The following is a 17,717-nucleotide window of genomic DNA, read 5'->3' as shown; positions in this document are numbered from 1 at the left end:
AATTGACACCATTTTACATGCACAAAGACTGACAGAAGAGTCCTGTAATTGCTGTGCCCGCACCGCGCAGCCTGAGGACCCCACCCAATCAATCAAGGGGCGGGATAGGGCCCAGGGTTCCACCCGAGAGCAGCCCGGTGGACGGGATACGTCCCACACCGAGGAAACCAGGGCGGTGCACCCCGACAACTGGCCACCTGATGGTGGCCGCAGGGACCACATGCCACCCCCCCAGCCAACATCCCGAACCCACCCAGCGCCCCACACGGCTGTCGGCTGCGCGAGCACAGGTATATAAAGAGGCCTTAAGATTGTGGTTTGATGAATCAAACAAAACCACATCATCTAGAAATAGCAGAGATGCCATACTGAGGTCACACAACAGGATCAACCCCCTCCCCCAACCCCACCACAATCCAACGCCCCAGCTGAATCTAAAAATTCTGTCCGTAAAGGTTATGAACAGAATCAGTGACAAAGGCCAGCCTTGGCAGGGTCCAACACTCATTAGAAACAAATCTGACTTAGAAATGCGAACCAAACTCCGGTCTGTGAAATTAGACGAATGGATTTCTTGTAAATACTCACCAATGCATTTGTGGCTCATTAGACTTTTGGATATTTTTTAGGTGGGAAAACACAAAGTTCTTGAGTTGATCATCCTTCATGGCCTCTATATTGTTCACTATGTCTGTCACAATAGCTTGGTCTGGGTTCTTCATCAGGATCAGGTAGGCTGCAATACGTATCTCAACATCACCCAGAGGATCCTGATATACCTCCTTGAGGAAGTGTTTTATCTGTCCGTAAACAAATGATAAATGAATAATTTTCTATTATTATGTCAGTGAATAGAAACAAACAAGTATTTATGAACTTTTCAATCGGTTATATGTAACCTACATAAAGTCAGGGAAATATTTTGCATGACTGCCTTCTTATACCACATGAAATCACTATACCTCATCATTAATGTCCATTTGCCTAAAAGCCTGAATAGCTGCTTTTTTGTTGGATAATGAAATGTCACTTCTTTTGACACACTTCATAATGGAAGAAATTAGGTCAGGACTGACAGTCTGCATAGCTTGACCCATGACGCCAACAACCTGGTGATCAAAATGTATCAAACATCAACAAATGCTTGTTTATCCATACAGAATCTAAACCCATAAGCTGCATAGGACAGGGCTTGACCATCCATACCCTCAATACAAGGAAGGACATCGCCTCAGGGTCAGGAGGAAGGTTGTTGAAATCATCATTCATTTCTCCTGAGCAGTCATTTAATAGTGTCCGCATGAACTCTGAGACAGCCGTGACCTCAGGGGTTTTCTTCCCTTGATGGAACCTGTAGCCAATATAGATATGTTCTTTGAGATATAAATCATCTGTCATTAAAACCATCACTTTGTGGTAGTACAATCAGCAAGGCAGTAGTAAGATTATTGGTATTGTTTTGACTCATGTACTATTGTTTACTTTTATACAGTTGACGTAGGATCAATTCCCAATTTATGTCCCGTTCACAATCATATTGCAGTTTACAGGTGGCCAGTACACGGTGTAATCTACCATTTGCCCTGGGATAGGCCCCACCCATTGACATTACTCTGAACAGGGAATACAAAATGGACAAAACATGGCTCAAATGACCCCTTATGGTGATGAATATACATAGACCTAAGTTTCCCACTCACTGGGGCCCGCCTCTGGAGCCAGGTCAGGAGGTGGGGCTCGATGACTAGCACCTGGTGGCCAGGCCTATCCACGAGGCCCGGCCGGGCACTGCCCAAAAAAGCCAACATGCGCCCCCCTTCCCATGGAGTCACCACCTGTGGGAGGGGCCAAGGGGGCCAGGTGAAAAATGAGCTGAGTCGCAGCTGAAGGTGGGGGACCTTGACGGTCCAATACCCGGCAACAGAAGCTGGCTCTAGGGATGTGGAATGTCACCTCTCTGGCGGGGAAGGAGCCTGAGCTTGTGTGCGAGGTTGAGAAGTTCTGACGAGATGAAGTTGGGCTCAACTCCACACATAGCTTGTGCTCTGGTACCAGTCCTCTTAATGGGGTTGGACTTTCTTCCACTCTTATGTTGCCCACGGTGATAGGCACCGAGCAGGTGTGGGCATGCCTATTGCCCCCTGGCTCTGTGCCTGTAAATTGGGTTCACCCCAGTGGACAAGAGGGTAGCCTCCCTCCACCTTCGGGTGAGGGGACAGCTTCTGACTGTTGTTTGTGCCTCTGCACCAAACAGCAGTTCAGAGTACCCACCTTTTTTTTTATCCCCGCTGGAGACGTTCTGCTGGGGGACTTCAGTGCTCATGCGGGCAATGACAGTGAGACCTGGAAGGACGTGATCGGGAAGAATGTGCAGGGTACATCCCACCAGGTGGAGTCCCCAGGGATGACGTAGGACACACTGGAGAGACTATTTCTCCCAGTTATCCTGGGAACGCCTCAGGATTTACCCGGAAGAGTTGGATGAAGTGGCTGGGGAGAAGGAAGTTTGGCCTTCCCTGCTTAAACTGCTGCCCCCGCGACCCGATACCTGATAAGCGGAAGATCATGGATGGATGGATGGATGGATGGATGAATGGATGGATGGATGATTGTTGTTCTTACTTCTTTACTGTGTTGCCAAGAGCATACATGATGATTTTGCTCTGTTTATATTGAGTCATACTGAGCATATCTCCGACTCGTGCCGCATCAGGGTTTGCTTGGAGACTCAGTACATAGACCAGGGCGTCAACCTCGAGTGCCAAGCCATCAAGCGTTCTGATGGCCTGAAGGATAGCGCTGGTGCACTCTGGGGTTCCACACTGAAGCAAGGCCTGCCAGGTAAACCATGTTGATAAACGCAACATCTCAGAGACTGTCTGGCTCAGAGTCTCATTCCTCAGGTTACGTAGGGTAGACACCAGTTTATGGAATAGGCTAGTCCTCTTTTGACCATGGTCAGATCCTGTCAAAGACTGGAGATCACTCAGGGTGCTGAGAGCAGCATCCTTTGTCTGGAATGGGGATTTGTCTTCTGGCTCTTCGAAGTAAAGTGGCTTTTTGTGGCTGGGGTCAACATCTGCACCAACAGAAGTTTAATATTATTTTACAATTTTTACATTTTCCTTTAAAATAAAATAATAATAATATACATAATCAAAGTCATGATGATGAGGCTCAGAGTAAGAAGGTACTTGACATTGAAATTTACCAAATACTCTTTTGTTCATCCTTTTGCAACTTTGAAAGCGGAGCTCCTGAGTTACCACGGACAATATTCCATCGTCCCTGGAAGACAAATTAATGTGTAAACAAAATATACAAAAGTAAAGTAAAACACCATATATTCAAAGGATGGCTTACCTATTGGAGAAGGGGAGGTAGATGTGTTTTTCTTTGCACATGGCAGTTATGATGTGCTTGCCTTTGTTATCAAAATGGTAGTTGCACTCTTGCTTGCTTGTAATCAGCTTGGTCAAGGGTCTGTGCTGGAAATCACAATTCACAAATGCATTTTTAAAATTGTTGATTATTAAAGCCATGTGCTAACTTTTCAGACCTACAACTTTACAGCAATGTACCTGTGTGGCTCTGAGGAGAAAATTAATGTAAATGAAAGTCACTAGATATTAATAACTTGGAGAATTGTAATATTTCAACTGGGTTGAAAACTTGGACAATTTTGTCATTGCATACTAAAAACTGGAAAAATGTATCGTTTCATATACTTTTTAAAAATGTTGTCAAAGCATGTAAAGAAAAAAAACTAATTGAGAAAAAATATTTAAATGCTAATCCACGGCTAGCGCGTGGCACGGTCACCATATCCGCCTCATAGTTCTAAGGTCTCAGGTTCAAATCCAGCCTTCCTCTGTGGCATTTGCATATTCTCCAAATGCCTGCATGGGTTTTCTCTGGTTACTCTGGTTTCTTGCCACATTCTAAAACATGCACGATAGGTTAATTGAAGACACTAAATTGTCCGTAGGTATGAATATACAGTATGTGCCCTTTATAAGTGATTGGCTGGCGAACAGTTCAGGGTGTACCCCACCTCTCGCCGTCAGCTGAGCTAGGGGGCCAGCATGCCCACGACCCTAGTGAAAATAAGCGGTTAAACAGGCAGCCGTGACCCAATGGTTAAGATCATCGCCTGCTACTGTGGGGGACCCATGTTCAAGACCCCAACTAGCCCATCTGCCAACATCCCCAGGACTTACAGCGGTGCTGTCCTTGAGCAAGACACTGATACCCCGAATTGCTCTCTGGGCACTTCAGCTGCCCCCTGCTCCAGTGTGTTCCACTATGCGTGTGTTCCACTATGTGTGTGTTCACTGCGATGGGTAAAATGCAATAAACACATTTTGTGTGCATTCATGTATGTTCATGACAATAAAGGTGATTCTTCTTCTTCAGAGGATGGATGGATGATGGATGGATAATCTTCAACCTTGTTTATATCTCAATTACAGTCTCATTGTCACAGTTCTGTGCCATTAATCACTGGTGTCCTCTCCCAGTGTTTTTCCACTTACCCAGTCAGCCACGCCTAGCGACAGTATACAGTATAGGGCTTTCCTTATCACTGACTCATTGCCAGATTGTTCGCTACGCGCACATGCAAGACTCCATTGCCGACCCTGTCTGCCTAGTCGTTCTCCGAGGAATCCTTTCAATCTTCTGCCCCCGACCACGAGCCTGTCCCCTTGGCTGTTTGGTGATTTGCTAAAACGACAACGAAGTGTGAATTTCCCTGGCCTGCTTTACTGTATGTGGATTGCAGAGAATTACACGGCCAGATCACAAACATCTTCCCAATCGTTAAAGATTGTTTATAAAGGCTTCAACATTAACTGCTCTTTATCTGGACCTTGAAGTTAACTGGTTTGCTACTCACTTGTTTGTTGCTGGACTTGTCACAGTTGCTATTAAAAGTGAAATCCAACTATTCCTGTAGTCCGGTGTACTGCACACATGCCCATGTCATACATTGTACATCTTGATCATGACCTCCAGCATATTAAAGAAAAGGTTTTGATACGGATACTGGCATTTGCTCAAATTGCAGAGGGCTACATTTTGAATAATATAAAGGTTTGTATTTTTTGTTTGTTTCTTTCTTTTGGGGAGGCAGTGGGTTGAGGGTGGTCTTGTGTACTAATTACTAATCATACAGTGATATAGGTATAGTTTTAATGGACAGCTATTGATGTCTCACCAGGTTTTGCACCAACGCAAGAGGGCTGTTTGCTAGTTTCCGGCTGTAGAACTGGTCGCACTGTGACAGATCTCTTGATAGGGTCACATCTACTGCAATATCCTTCTTTTTGTTGACCAAGATTTCAGTTAAACACTGGCCATGCAATGTGCTCTGAAAGAAGAAAGATAAAGAGATAACCTTTGGATAACCTTTTTTTTTTTTTTTTTTTGCATTAAATGCATGGGACATTTCGTGACAGCATACGAACCAGGAGGCTGGCCTCCTCTTCATCCATGGCTGGAACTATTAGAGCAGAGATGATTCCTCTCTTTACATTGAGGATGTTTACAGGCTCAGTTGACTCTGGATACAGCTGAACACTGGTGGTCTGCTGCACTGAGAACTTGAGAGGGTTTCTGGTGTGGCAACAGTCGGACCATATAATGTATATTGTGGCATATTTTGTCAGGTTATTTAGACTATTAAACGACTGACATTTCCTCGACCCCTTTTACGAAGGGAATGTATCGGTATCCAAGTTATTCTCAGCTTGGAGGAAAAATTGTTATTGAAAACTTGTGCAGCTCATCAAATGGAACATCCTTTTTACTCACCTTGCCATGGCAGCCTGGAAGGCCCATGAGCCATTTGACTGTTTGTACACTGGCTGACCCTGATGATCCATGGCCACCACCTCACTGAGAGTGCATTCCATAGTGCGCATGATGAATCCACAAGTCTGAGGGACTTCAATCTCTACCTAAATATACAGAGCAGAGAATGAGTCACTCCACCCTGAGCCCTCAATTTACCATGCTGGACTAAGTTGTCAGGGACCTTTTGCCCCTGGTAGTGTTAACTAGGGAAAATAGATCCTAGATGAGGAACCAGACCAAGCACAGCTCTGAACCCTCTTTAAAGGGTAAAAAATTTGGAACTCGATTTCCCTCGCCCAGATGCGGGTCACCAAGTCCCCCCTCTGGAGCCAGGCCTGGAGGTCGAGCTCGAAGGGAAGCGTCTGGTGGCCGGGCCTCCACCCAGCAGGCCAGGTGAGGCACGACCCTAAGAAACAACAAGAGCCGCACTTCCCATGGGCTCATCATGATCCCCAGCAACACAAGCTAGCTCTAGGGACGTAGAACGTCACCCTCCTGGTAGGGAAAGTACTTGAACTAGTGTGCAAGGTCAAGAGGTTCTGACTAAATATAGTTGGGCTCGCCTTAACACACAGCATTGGCCCTGGTACCACTCTTCTTGAAGAGGGCTGGATTCTCCTCTCCTCCACTCTGGAGTTGCTCCTGATGAGAGGCCAGTGTAGGGATACTTTTTGCCCCACAGTTTGGTGCCTGTATGTTGGGTTCACCCCAAAAGACATGAGGGTAGCCTCCCTCCTTCTTTGGGTGGGGGGGGGACAGGTCCTGACTGTTATTTGTGTTTACGCATTAAACAGCAGCTCAGAGTATCCACCTATTTTTGGAGTCTTGGGAGGGGGTGCGTGAGCATTCAGCCTGAGGACGCCCTTGTTTTGCTGGGGGACATAAATGCTCACGTGAGCAATGACAATGAGTCTGTGAAGTGATTGGGTAAGAATGTCCCCTAATCTGAATCCAAGTGGTGCTTTGTTATTTGACTTCTGTGCTCTTCATGGATTGTTCATAAATAACAACATATTCAAACATAAGTCCATATGTGGACTTGGTACCAGGATACCCCAGGCGGCAGTTTGATGATCAACTTGTGATATGTCTTGGACACTTGGATAAAGAGAGGGGTGGAGCTGTCAACCATTCACCACTTGGTGATGTGTTGCCTCTGATGGTGGAGGAAGATGTTGGTCTGAACTGGCAGAGCCAAACATATTGAGAGGGTCTGCTGGGAACAACTGGTGGAGTCCCCTGTCAGAAGGAGCATCAACTCCCACCTCCGGCAGAATTTTGACTACGTCCCGGGGGAGGCGGAGGACATTGAGTCCAAGTGAGCCATGTTCCGTGCCTCCATTGTTAAGGCAGCCGACTAGAGCGATGGCCATAAGGTGGTCAGTGCCTGTCATGGCAGCAGTTCCCAAACGAGTGAGTGGACACAAGTGGTGAGAGATGCCATCAAGCTGAAGAAGGAGTACTATTGGGCCAGTGAGACTCTGGAGGAGAGCTTATGAATTCCGGGAGGCCAAGCAGAATGCAGCTTTGGTGGTCGCTGAGGCCGAAACTTGGGGAGGGGTTTGTGAGACCATGGAAAACAACTTCCGGATGGCTTTGAGGAATTTCTGGTCCAACATTCTGCATCTCAGGAGGGGGAAGCAGTGCAACATCAACACTTTGTATAGTGGGGATGAGGCGCTGCTGACCTCGACTCAGGACATTATGAGTAAGGCTGAAACAATCCTGTCTCGAAACCAAAAATCACGGTCTTCAAATGCACAAGCCTGTGTCGTCTTTGAAATGGCACAACTGCGACACCCCATTTCAACTGTCTCTCCATTCTACTTACAGCCACGAGCTCACAGTGCGACCAAACTTAAAGGTCCCCTATTTTGGCTATTTTGACCTCCATAGAGTGAATCTCTAACATGGACGTCTTATAAAAGTGTCAATTTCATTAATAAAAACACCTTGCTCTTGTCATACGCGTATCCAGAAAAGCGCCCTCTGACAGCTACTTCTGTCTGACCCAGTTTTGCATCCGCTTTGTCCATAATTGGATAAGACCCCTTTCCTCTGATTGGTTGCCTCCATGTCGAAGTCCCACTTGTGACATCACGCTGTCTCGGGAGGGGAAAGGGAAGGCAGAGATCTTCCCTAGTTTTTACATATTTTATTTAATTTGTGGTTCACAGCACAGATTGACAGTCTGTTATCTCAGAGACTATTATCATTTCATTTTTTTTTTACAATCATGTGTAATTTAGTGTCCTAAGTATGTTGTCCTGTTTTGCTATCATGATCTCTTACTCCCCCCCCCCCCCACCCCCACAACGTCCCCCCACCCTAAAGAATCTTGCATCGAGCCGTGGGTCAGAAATCGTGATATGTATCAACTCGTGATCTTGATGTATTGTTACAGCCATAATTATGCGTCAGTGGGGAGAAGACCTTGAAGACCTCAATTCCACCCACCCGACTTTCTATAAGGTTGTACACGTGGGAATCTGAGGTGGGTTGTTCTATTTCTGGTTGAGGTTGTTGAGGTGGTTAAAATGCCTTGAGATCCCCCTTGGAAGAGCTGAATGAAGTGACTGGGGGGAGGGAAGTCTGGGCTTCCCTGCTTAGGCTGCGGCCGCCCTATCCCAACCCAGGACGAACAAAAGAAAATGGATGGATGGATGGAGAATGAGTCAGTAGAACGAACACAGACAAAGGTAAGATCATAACAGTTTCCCAAACAAGAGGCACATAATATAAAGTTGTACCTGACAAGTAACTTTAGGGCCATTCTTCAGGTTGGCAGTGCCAACCACACCATTGCTGCTCTCTGTGATGTACTGGTAGATGTATTTCTTATTGACCTTAAATCTGGATGTAGCTGCAGTAAAATGTGATTACATGGTTATATCAATTCTGTAGTATCTTTCCAATTATTTCATGTTTATCAAAAAAATAATGTTAACATTGCTGAAACATGAATGTCATGAAGGTACACATTCACAACCAGAGACCCAATATGCAAATAACAAAGGCATTTGGAGGTTTCCACATTTGTCAGATGGAATTAGATCACTGTATTAATAGTGCAAAGGTTGCCCTTTCTTTATTTCTATATTCCTAAACCTGGAACAAACGGACAAACTCCTGACAATAAAAATAATGACCTACTGTACTTGTAGACTTAAGATGATGTTAATTGATACTTTCATAGAAGTACTTTCTAATGTGGCTCCCACGGCAGACTGTCATGCAGCTAGCAAGGGATGGAATTTTGCCCACTGAAGTGTACAGTACATGTAAGTGGGAATGGGTGTTTATATCTACCCTTTGAATGGCTGGTAAACAATCCAAGTTGTAGACTGCTTTTTGCTCACAGTCAGGTAGGCTAAGCTCCCGCATTCACCGTACTCCTGAACATATTAAGCGGCATAGAAGATGAATGGATGTTTAATATCGTAATTCATTTATTCTCAAGTAGTGGGTCGGGACCCAAAAGTGGGTTGCGGCCCATTTTGGGTGGGTCACAGACAGGTAGTTAAAAAAAATAGCATCATTCAGATTATTGTAACTGTTACAGTTGCTTTGGTCTGCCGCCTTGTGAATTAATATTACAGTGGTTTCATGATTACACACACACTGGATAGAATCGTGTACACTGTATTGATCGCAGTAAAGCCTAAGCATAATGTATCATAGCGGTCTGCAAAAAATACAGCTACCCAGCTCCGCGCTCTCCACCTGACTACTGTTAAGCATGCCTATTTAAAGTAACTGGTATTCACCACCTATGTATGTCATATGACCCAAGCTCCCGTGCATTACTATGCAACCAAACACCACATGACATATACACACAAATACCACATTACTGCTCCTACAGTTTTCAAAGGTTATTTTTGAACAATACTTGTTCTTTATTGTTCCTAACTTCTATAATAGTGGGTCGCAACTTGGCAAAAATGTAAAAATGTGGGTCCAAGGGAAACAACAGTTGAAAACCACTGTTGTGCCGTAATTTTGCTCCCCTCATGCACCTAAATATGGTGTCCAAACGATTAGAAACACCTAGCATTTTGATACAGTGCAATTTTAAATTAGTAACAACTGCAACTATAATAACTAGAATTGCCCTCACTGGAATTTAGACCTTTACTGATGCCGAACAATCCATGACATGGCTGTCTCACTCCTTTGGGCCATACTGTTCCATGCAAGTCCAGTAGGTATGCTCATCTAAAAGACTGGCCAAGTTTAATGGATTTTACATTGGTGTCAAACCCTACAGATTTTGTAAAATGTATGTACAGTGGCAGGAAAAAGTATGTGAAGCCCTTGGAATTTCTTGCTACATAAATTGGTCATAAAATGTAATCTGCTCTTCATCTAAATTAAAAGAATAAACAGTCTGCTTATACACGAATACCACACAAACAACTTTTTCATATTTTTATTGAAAATAAGGCGGCACGGTGGCCGACTGGTTAAAGCGTCAGCCTCACAGTTCTGAGGACCCGGGTTCAATCCCCAGCCCCGCCTGTGTGGAGTTTGCCTGTTCTCCCCGTGCCTGCGTGGGTTTTCTCCGGGCACTCCGGTTTCCTCCCACATCCCAAAAACATGCATTAATTGGAGACTCTAAATTGCCCGTAGGCATGAGTGCGAATGGTTGTTTGTTCCTATGTGCCCTGCGATTGGCTGGCAACCAGTTCAGGGTGTACCCCGCCTCCTGCCCGATGACAGCTGGGATAGGCTCCAGCACGGCCGCGACCCTAGTGAGGAGAAGCGGCTCAGAAAATGGATGGATGGATATTGAAAATAACTGTAAACATTCACACGACAGAGAGGAAAAAGTGAAACCTTGGATTTAAGAACTGGTTTACCCTTATTTGGGAGTACTGACCTCAAACGTTTCCTGTAGTTGTAAATCAGACATGCACAACAATCAGGATGAATTTGGACCATTCCTCTTTACAAAACTGTTGCAGTTCAGCAAGATTTCTGAGATGTCTGCTGTGAATAGCTCTTTTGAGGTCATGCCACACCATCTCAATTGGATTTAGGTCAGGAATTTGACTGGGAACTTGTATTTTCTTCTTCTCAAGACATTCTGTTTGCCCGTGTATTTTGAATCAAAGCCCATTCTCTTTTGACCTTAAACTGTTGGACAGAAGGCGGCACGGTGGCCGACTGGTTAGAGCGTTAGCCTCACAGTTCTGAGGTGCGGGGTTCAATCCCCGTCCCCGCCTGTGTGGAGTTTGCATGTTCTCCCCGTGCCTGCGTGGGTTTTCTCCGGGCACTCCGGTTTCCTCCCACATCCCAAAAACATGCATTCATTGGAGACTCTAAATTGCCCGTAGGCATGACTGTGTGTGCGAATGGTTGTTAGTTTCTATGTGCCCTGCGATTGGCTGGCAACCAGTTCAGGGTGTACCCCGCCTCCTGCCCGATGACAGCTGGGATAGGCTCCAGCACGCCCGCGACCCTAGTGAGGAGAAGCGGCTCAGAAAATGGATGGATGGATGGATGTTGGACAGAAAGCCTGAAGTTATTCTGCAAAATATCTTTAAATATTTGTTAATTAATTTTTTCGTTGATGATAGCAAGCTGTCCATGTCCTGTAGTTGGAAGCACGCCCATACCATGTTGCGCCCTCCACCATGCTTCACAGTTGGGATAGGTTTCTGATGTTGGTATGCTGTTTGTTCCTCCCAAACAGTTAAACTTTGGTTCCATCTGTCCACAGAATATTTTGCCAGTAGTGCTGTGAACAACCAAGTGCTCTTTAGCAAACTTCAAACATTACTAGCAACCTTTTATTGCTCAGTGACTTGTTTTTTGCAATGTCTTTATGTCTCAAAAGTATTCTGTCAATTGACTGTTAATTGACTGTTTTTGTATTAGAGCGGCTCCAACTACCGGAGACAAATTCCTTGTGTGTTTTTTGGACATACTTCGATTCTGATTCTGATGTTTTTTTGAGACAGCAACGGCTTCCTACTTGGTGTTGTGACATGAACCCCAATCTGGTTTAATGTTTTACATATGGTAGATTTGTCAACAGAGATGCTGGCATGTGTGAGTGATTACTGCAAGTCTTCAGCTGAGACTCTCAGGTTTTTTTTTACCTCATTGAGCATTCTGTGATTTGCTCTTAAAGTGATCTTTACAGGACGGCCACTCTTAGAAGAGAAGCTTGGAAGAGAAGCAACAGTGCTGAACTTTCTCCATTTATAGATAATTTGTCTAACGACGGACTGATTGACATCAACACTTTTAAAGATACTTTTGTAACCTTTTCCAGCTTCATACAAGTCAATAGATCTTAATCTTAAATCTTCTGAGAGCTCTTTTGAGGGAGTAATGGTACACATCAACCAATGGTTCTTTACAAGAGACTGGTACAGTGGAACGTCAATAGTACAGGACTAATAGGGTGGGGGGGTCATCCGTTATAGCCAATTGTCCGTTATATTGAGCCACTTTTTTTTGGAGGGGGGGGGATATGCACCCATAATCCTGTACAGTACAAAATTGTTTTCTCCTTTTTTTTGTGACCTAGAACACCCAGAAAACTACAGTTACTGTAAAAAAAAAAGTTTGAAAAGTTTGAAATTTTATCCAAACTTACCACGCTAGTCCCTTCCTGGAAGCCGTCACCTTATCGTGGAGGAGGGGTTTGTGTGTCTCAATGATCTTAGGAGATAAATTGGCTTAGGAGATAAGTAGTAGTAGTAGTTGGCTTCATCAAGTCGGAAAAGGGTGGCGTGCCCTCTTCAGTTCGGGGATAAGATCCTGCCCCAAGTGGAGGAGTTCAAGTATCTTGGGGTCTTGTTCACGAGTGAGGGAAGAATGGAACGGGAGATCGACAGGCGGATCGGTGCAGCGTCCGTTGTGGTACAGAAGGAGCTAAGTCGAAAGGCGAAGCTCTCAATTTACTGGTCGATCTACATTCCTACCCTCACCTATGGTCACGAGCTGTTGGTCGTGATCGAAAGAACAAGATCCCGGAGACAAGCGGCCGAAATAAGTTTCCTCCGCAGTGTGTCCGGGCTCTCCCTTAGAGATAGGGTGAGAAGCTCGGTCCTCCGGGAGGATCTCAGAGTACAGCTGCTGCTCCTCCACATTGAGAGGAGCCAGATGAGGTGGCTGGGGCATCTGATTCGGATGCCTTCCGGACGCCTCCCTGGTGACTTTCCGGGCACGTCCCAGCGGGAGGAGACACCGGGGACAACCCAGGACACGCTGGATAGACTACGTCTCTCGGCTGGCCTGGGAACGCCTCGGGATCCCCCCGGAAGAGCTGGATGAAGTGGCTGGGGAGAGGGAAGGCTGGGCGTCCCTGCTAAAGCTACTGCCTCCGCAACCCGACCTCGGATAAGCAGTAGAAAATGGATGGATGGATGGAACTATGCAAGTGGTTATGTATTGATTACTACTTCGTGATTATTTGTTAGTCACTGTCACTGATCATTTTTTGGGTTCACTCTCCTGAGTTTTGTCCAAGCAGCGTGAGTTAAGTTCCCACTCAGTGACGGTGTGAAAGTGAGTGTGAGACTGGCAACTAGATCAGGGTGTCATCTGCACTTTGCTGAAGCCAGCTGTGATAGGTAGATTCCCATGACCCTGCCTAGGATAAGCAGTACAGCAAATGGATGGATGGATTTCAATGAAACTTGCACAAAGGAAGAAACTGTGGCATATTGGCGAGGCTCTGGATAAAGTTAAAGCTCAAATAAGTAATTTTTATTTTTGCAAATTGATTTTTTATTGAGGCGGCATGGTTGGCGACTGGTTAGCACATGTGCCTCACAGTTCTCTGGACAGGGGTTCTAATCCCGGCCTTGCCTGTGTGGAGTTTGCATGTTCTTCCCGTGCCTGCGTGGGTTTTCTCTGGGCACTCTGGTTTCCTCCCACATCCCAAAAACATGCATTAATTTAAGACTCTAGACTGCCCGTGTGTGTGGGTGTGAGTGTGAATGGTTGTTTGTTTCTGTGTGCCCTGCGATTGGCTGACGACCAATTCAGGGTGTACTCCGCCTCCCGCCCGAAGATAGCTGGGATGGGCTCCAGCACGCCCGTGACCCTAGTGTGGATAAGCGGAACGGAAGATGAATGAATGAATGAATCTTTTATTGATGCTAAAATTAGTAGTGACCCACCAGATCAAGTGGACGGAAAAGCAGATTATACTGTAAGTAGCACCCATTTCGTGATTACGTTACTGCAACCTACCTAATGTAGAACAGTGTCACTCATAATTTTTAATCAGATATACAGTATATACCTACTGCATACTGTAATTGTTCAGTAAAGTTGGCAGTTGTATGTATTATTTTTATTTGTTTCCTTTTGTCCATCCATCCATCCATCCATTTTCTGATCCTTATCCTCACAAGGGTTGCGGGAATTTTGGAGCCTATCCCAGCTATCTTCGGGCAGGAGGCGGAGTACACCCTGAATTGGTTGCCAGCCAATCGCAAGGCCATACAAACAAACAACCATCCGCACTCACATTCACACTTACGGGCAATTTAGAGTCTTCAATTAACCTACCATCCATGTTTTTGGGATGTGGGAGGAAACCGGAGTGCCCGGAGAAAACCCACGCAGGCACGGGGAGAAAATGCAAACTCCACACAGGCGGGGCCGGGAATTGAACCCAGGTCCTCAGAACTGTGAGGCAGACGCTCTAACCAGTCCTATACTGTGCCGCCTGTATCCTTTTGTATTAAATCTAATTGGATAGTGCAGGTGTACCAAGCTTAGTGGCCAGTGAAGCTACAGTATATTCACTTGTCCATGCCATTACTAAGTAGTGATACACTAAAGTTTCAGTGGCCGAAAGACTTTTGTCACAGAAATAAAATGGTTGAATTAACATGTTGTTTATTGTTTCTAACTCATAGCTTTGCCGCAGCCAGTGCGCGAGGTTGCACACTACATAGGTAAGAGGTATTTGCCCTTAACAAGCAAGACCCGTTGGGCTTTGCTGACTATGTGGTTGAATTGACTGGAACGTCGGTATTTTGCACACAGCCTACAGTCACGGTTTGATAATGACATAGTCCTGCACCATAAATGTGACAGTTGAATAAGGCACACATTCAACTACTGGTAACATGAACACACATTAACAACAAAAATTAACGTCTTTATAATTCGTATTTGCAATGTCGCAATGAATTGTGGGAACCGTGTGGCTTTATGGTCATTATGCTAGCAGCTAGTCCAAACTGTAGTGTCCATATTGTTGCCCAACCTTGCTGCTTTCCGCTGTTCGGCTACTAAGTCGGAATGCTTATTCCATGGTATGTATTTGCACTGCCCCAGCTAACCAATAAGCTACAGATAACATAGCTAAATATGACACCAAGCCGTAAAGACGAATGTGGCTAAATATGATGCTAAGCTGCGGAGGCAAACGTGCGCATCACGTACATTGCAACGCAGCATAAGTGACTAATCATCGCCTCCATGACAGAGAATAAACTACATTTTGAGAATTATCCTTCTTATGGAGGGAGGTTAAGCTGGGAGACAGACGGCGGGGAACCCAGTTGCTAAGCTATCGTAACATGAAGTCTCAAAACACCAAAATAAGTGATAGGGTGGTACAGTACCCTTGTCACATAGGTCTGGCTGGAACCGCATTAAAGCAGATATTAGCCAACTTTGAAGAGCAAAACATCAGGCAAATTAGTACGTGTTCATCGAGGAAAACAATGGAATATATGATAACGCTAGAGAGCTACATAAACACTGGGACCGGAAATGAATTAATACATCACTGCTACGTCACTTGAGAAAATGGGCCCCTAAATTTAAAAGTACATTAATAAATATTTGGAATATAAGATAACCTTTATTAGTCCTACAATGGGGAATTTGCATCATTTCAGCAGCAATCGTAGATACAGGAAAGACAAAAAGAGCATGCAAGAGTCATTTGGCTGCAAATACGTCCACCAATATAAGGCTGATGCAATAAATACAGTAAAATGATAAATATTGAAGCCATAATTTTTTGACGATTACAACTAGAGAGTAATGATTATGTTGTGAAACTGAATAGTATGCAGTATTATTTTTATCTTACTGCATAACATACAGCAATAACTGTCCCATGGTAATGTTCTTGACATAAATTTAAAAAATATGGAATTTAAGATTTTTGTTCTGAAAGTGAATTTCTATAGGTTGGCAGCTCTGCAGTCATAGCCATAAATGCAATATATGGTGTTGGTTTTCGGTTTCGGTCAAGAATTTTCATATTGGTGCATCACTATTACTAAGCTTATTAGAATATCTCCATTGTCCAATTAATTGTAACCAGCAGAAAGTTCATCTGCTGCTGCTGGTACCTTTGGAAATACGTCAGATGCTTACTGTATGAGTTTAGTAGAACCATCATTAATCGGGTAGATTATTTGGGATGTGCCTGTGAATATTTTCTTTCATCCAGGTCATTTCATTCTCTGGGCATTGAATTAATCGAAACTGGACTGTTCTGTTTGTCTTAGAAGATGTTTTGCCTCTCATCCGAGCAGGCGTCATCTGTTCATGCAACAAGGCTAAGTTAGGATGCACTGGCCAGTTTTTGTGTGGAAGACTCAACTATTTAAGCTGCAAATGAGAGGCATGCTCCACACCACGAATGGAATCATTCTTTTGGAATGCAAAAAGGTGAGAGAGGCATTCAGCCACCTGGCCGAGAGGTCATTGTCAGTCCACCAGAGTCGTTGGGTGGAAACTCCCTCATTGATATTCCATTCAGTGGTAAAGTGGTTGTGGAGTTACCTAATGGTCAAGGAGGGCGTACTGGTTGCTGGAGGCAGAATTATTGAGTTTCTTTGGAATGGATGAAAGAACGGCGTTGTAAGTGGGAGACAAGTTATGTCGTAAGCCCCCTCCTCTGTTAAGCAATGGTTTTTTCCACCTTTGTGTATGTGCCCTCTCTCACCCCTCTTTCTGTCTTCCCTGTCCAGAATATACACATTTTTGTCATTAAAAGAGTGCCGTTTCTCTTGAAGGTGCAGGTAGACAGCTGAGTCTTGACCTGAGGAGGTTGCCCATCTGTGTTGTGTCATGCATCTGCTCAGTGATTGCTTGGTTTCCTCAATTTACTGTATCTGTGCATTCTTCACTCCACTTGACTGCATACTTTTTTTGGGATGTTTACCACACCTGACCGCTATGCGTGCACATTCACATCTACCTGTAAATGCATAGACTACCACAATTAAAATAATGTAATACTCTATTACATAGTTTAAAAAATAGGAAATGACATTATTGTATGAAACACGTGTTAAGATCAACTTACATAAACATGTTGATGGGTTCTCATTACTGCCATTGTCTTGCTCTGGGGAGGAAAATAATTTTACATACTATACATACGTTATGTTATATTTAACGTAATCCAGATTGAAAAGGTACTAGAAATACAAAACTATTTTACAAGTAACCAAAGTATATTTTAAAGCACAGGTGAGGTGATAACGTGTACTGTAGTTGCTAGTTACTTTGGTCCGCTATTAATGTGCATCATTATGACATTGATTCCTTAATGTTTACATTGAATAGTCCTGTGACAAATGTCTTTAGGCAAACGCTGTCCAATTGCCATAACCAGTGTAGACCCGCACAATTATGCCCTTGCTAATTAAAATCGTATTACTTACGAGCCAGTGTGCAACTGCTCAGTAGCATGAGCAGATATAGCTTGTTGTATCCCATCGTGGGGTTAAATAATCTCTTTTTCTGTGCTTCCAGTTGCCTCAGTCTTGATTTTTAAACCCACTTTTCTGTGTGGAGCTTTTACAAAGTTCAGTCCCTCTGTACAATCAATACAGAAACAAAGTTTGGGAGGGGAGTGC

General features: G+C 44.5%; 1 protein-coding gene across 6 annotated transcripts in view; it reads right to left on the bottom strand.

Moving 5' to 3' along the window:
* Positions 1 to 17,660, bottom strand: part of apoba (apolipoprotein Ba) — a 70,837-nt gene extending 53,177 nt beyond the window's left edge. For all 6 annotated transcript variants that reach the window (XR_009791355.1, XM_061794152.1, XM_061794155.1 and 3 more), the window contains exons 1-12: positions 17,523 to 17,660; positions 17,162 to 17,203; positions 8,607 to 8,719; positions 5,815 to 5,960; positions 5,469 to 5,616; positions 5,219 to 5,371; positions 3,364 to 3,488; positions 3,212 to 3,288; positions 2,623 to 3,079; positions 1,207 to 1,351; positions 963 to 1,109; positions 589 to 800 (exon numbers count right to left, since the gene is read on the bottom strand). Coding sequence is in view for 5 of the 6 variants with exons in the window: in XM_061794152.1 (XP_061650136.1) it covers positions 589 to 800; positions 963 to 1,109; positions 1,207 to 1,351; positions 2,623 to 3,079; positions 3,212 to 3,288; positions 3,364 to 3,488; positions 5,219 to 5,371; positions 5,469 to 5,616; positions 5,815 to 5,960; positions 8,607 to 8,719; positions 17,162 to 17,203; positions 17,523 to 17,577 (1,820 nt within the window). In the remaining variant the exon portion in view is untranslated. The remainder of the gene's footprint in view (positions 1 to 588; positions 801 to 962; positions 1,110 to 1,206; positions 1,352 to 2,622; positions 3,080 to 3,211; positions 3,289 to 3,363; positions 3,489 to 5,218; positions 5,372 to 5,468; positions 5,617 to 5,814; positions 5,961 to 8,606; positions 8,720 to 17,161; positions 17,204 to 17,522) is intronic.
* Between the last annotated feature and the right edge of the window lie 57 nt (positions 17,661 to 17,717).

Source organism: Phyllopteryx taeniolatus, chromosome 13 (genome assembly GCF_024500385.1).
Source record: "Phyllopteryx taeniolatus isolate TA_2022b chromosome 13, UOR_Ptae_1.2, whole genome shotgun sequence".
NCBI classification, from domain to species: Eukaryota; Metazoa; Chordata; class Actinopteri; order Syngnathiformes; family Syngnathidae; genus Phyllopteryx; species Phyllopteryx taeniolatus.
Note: the sequence above shows the minus strand (reverse complement) of the source record. Positions and strands in the feature narration are given on the sequence as shown.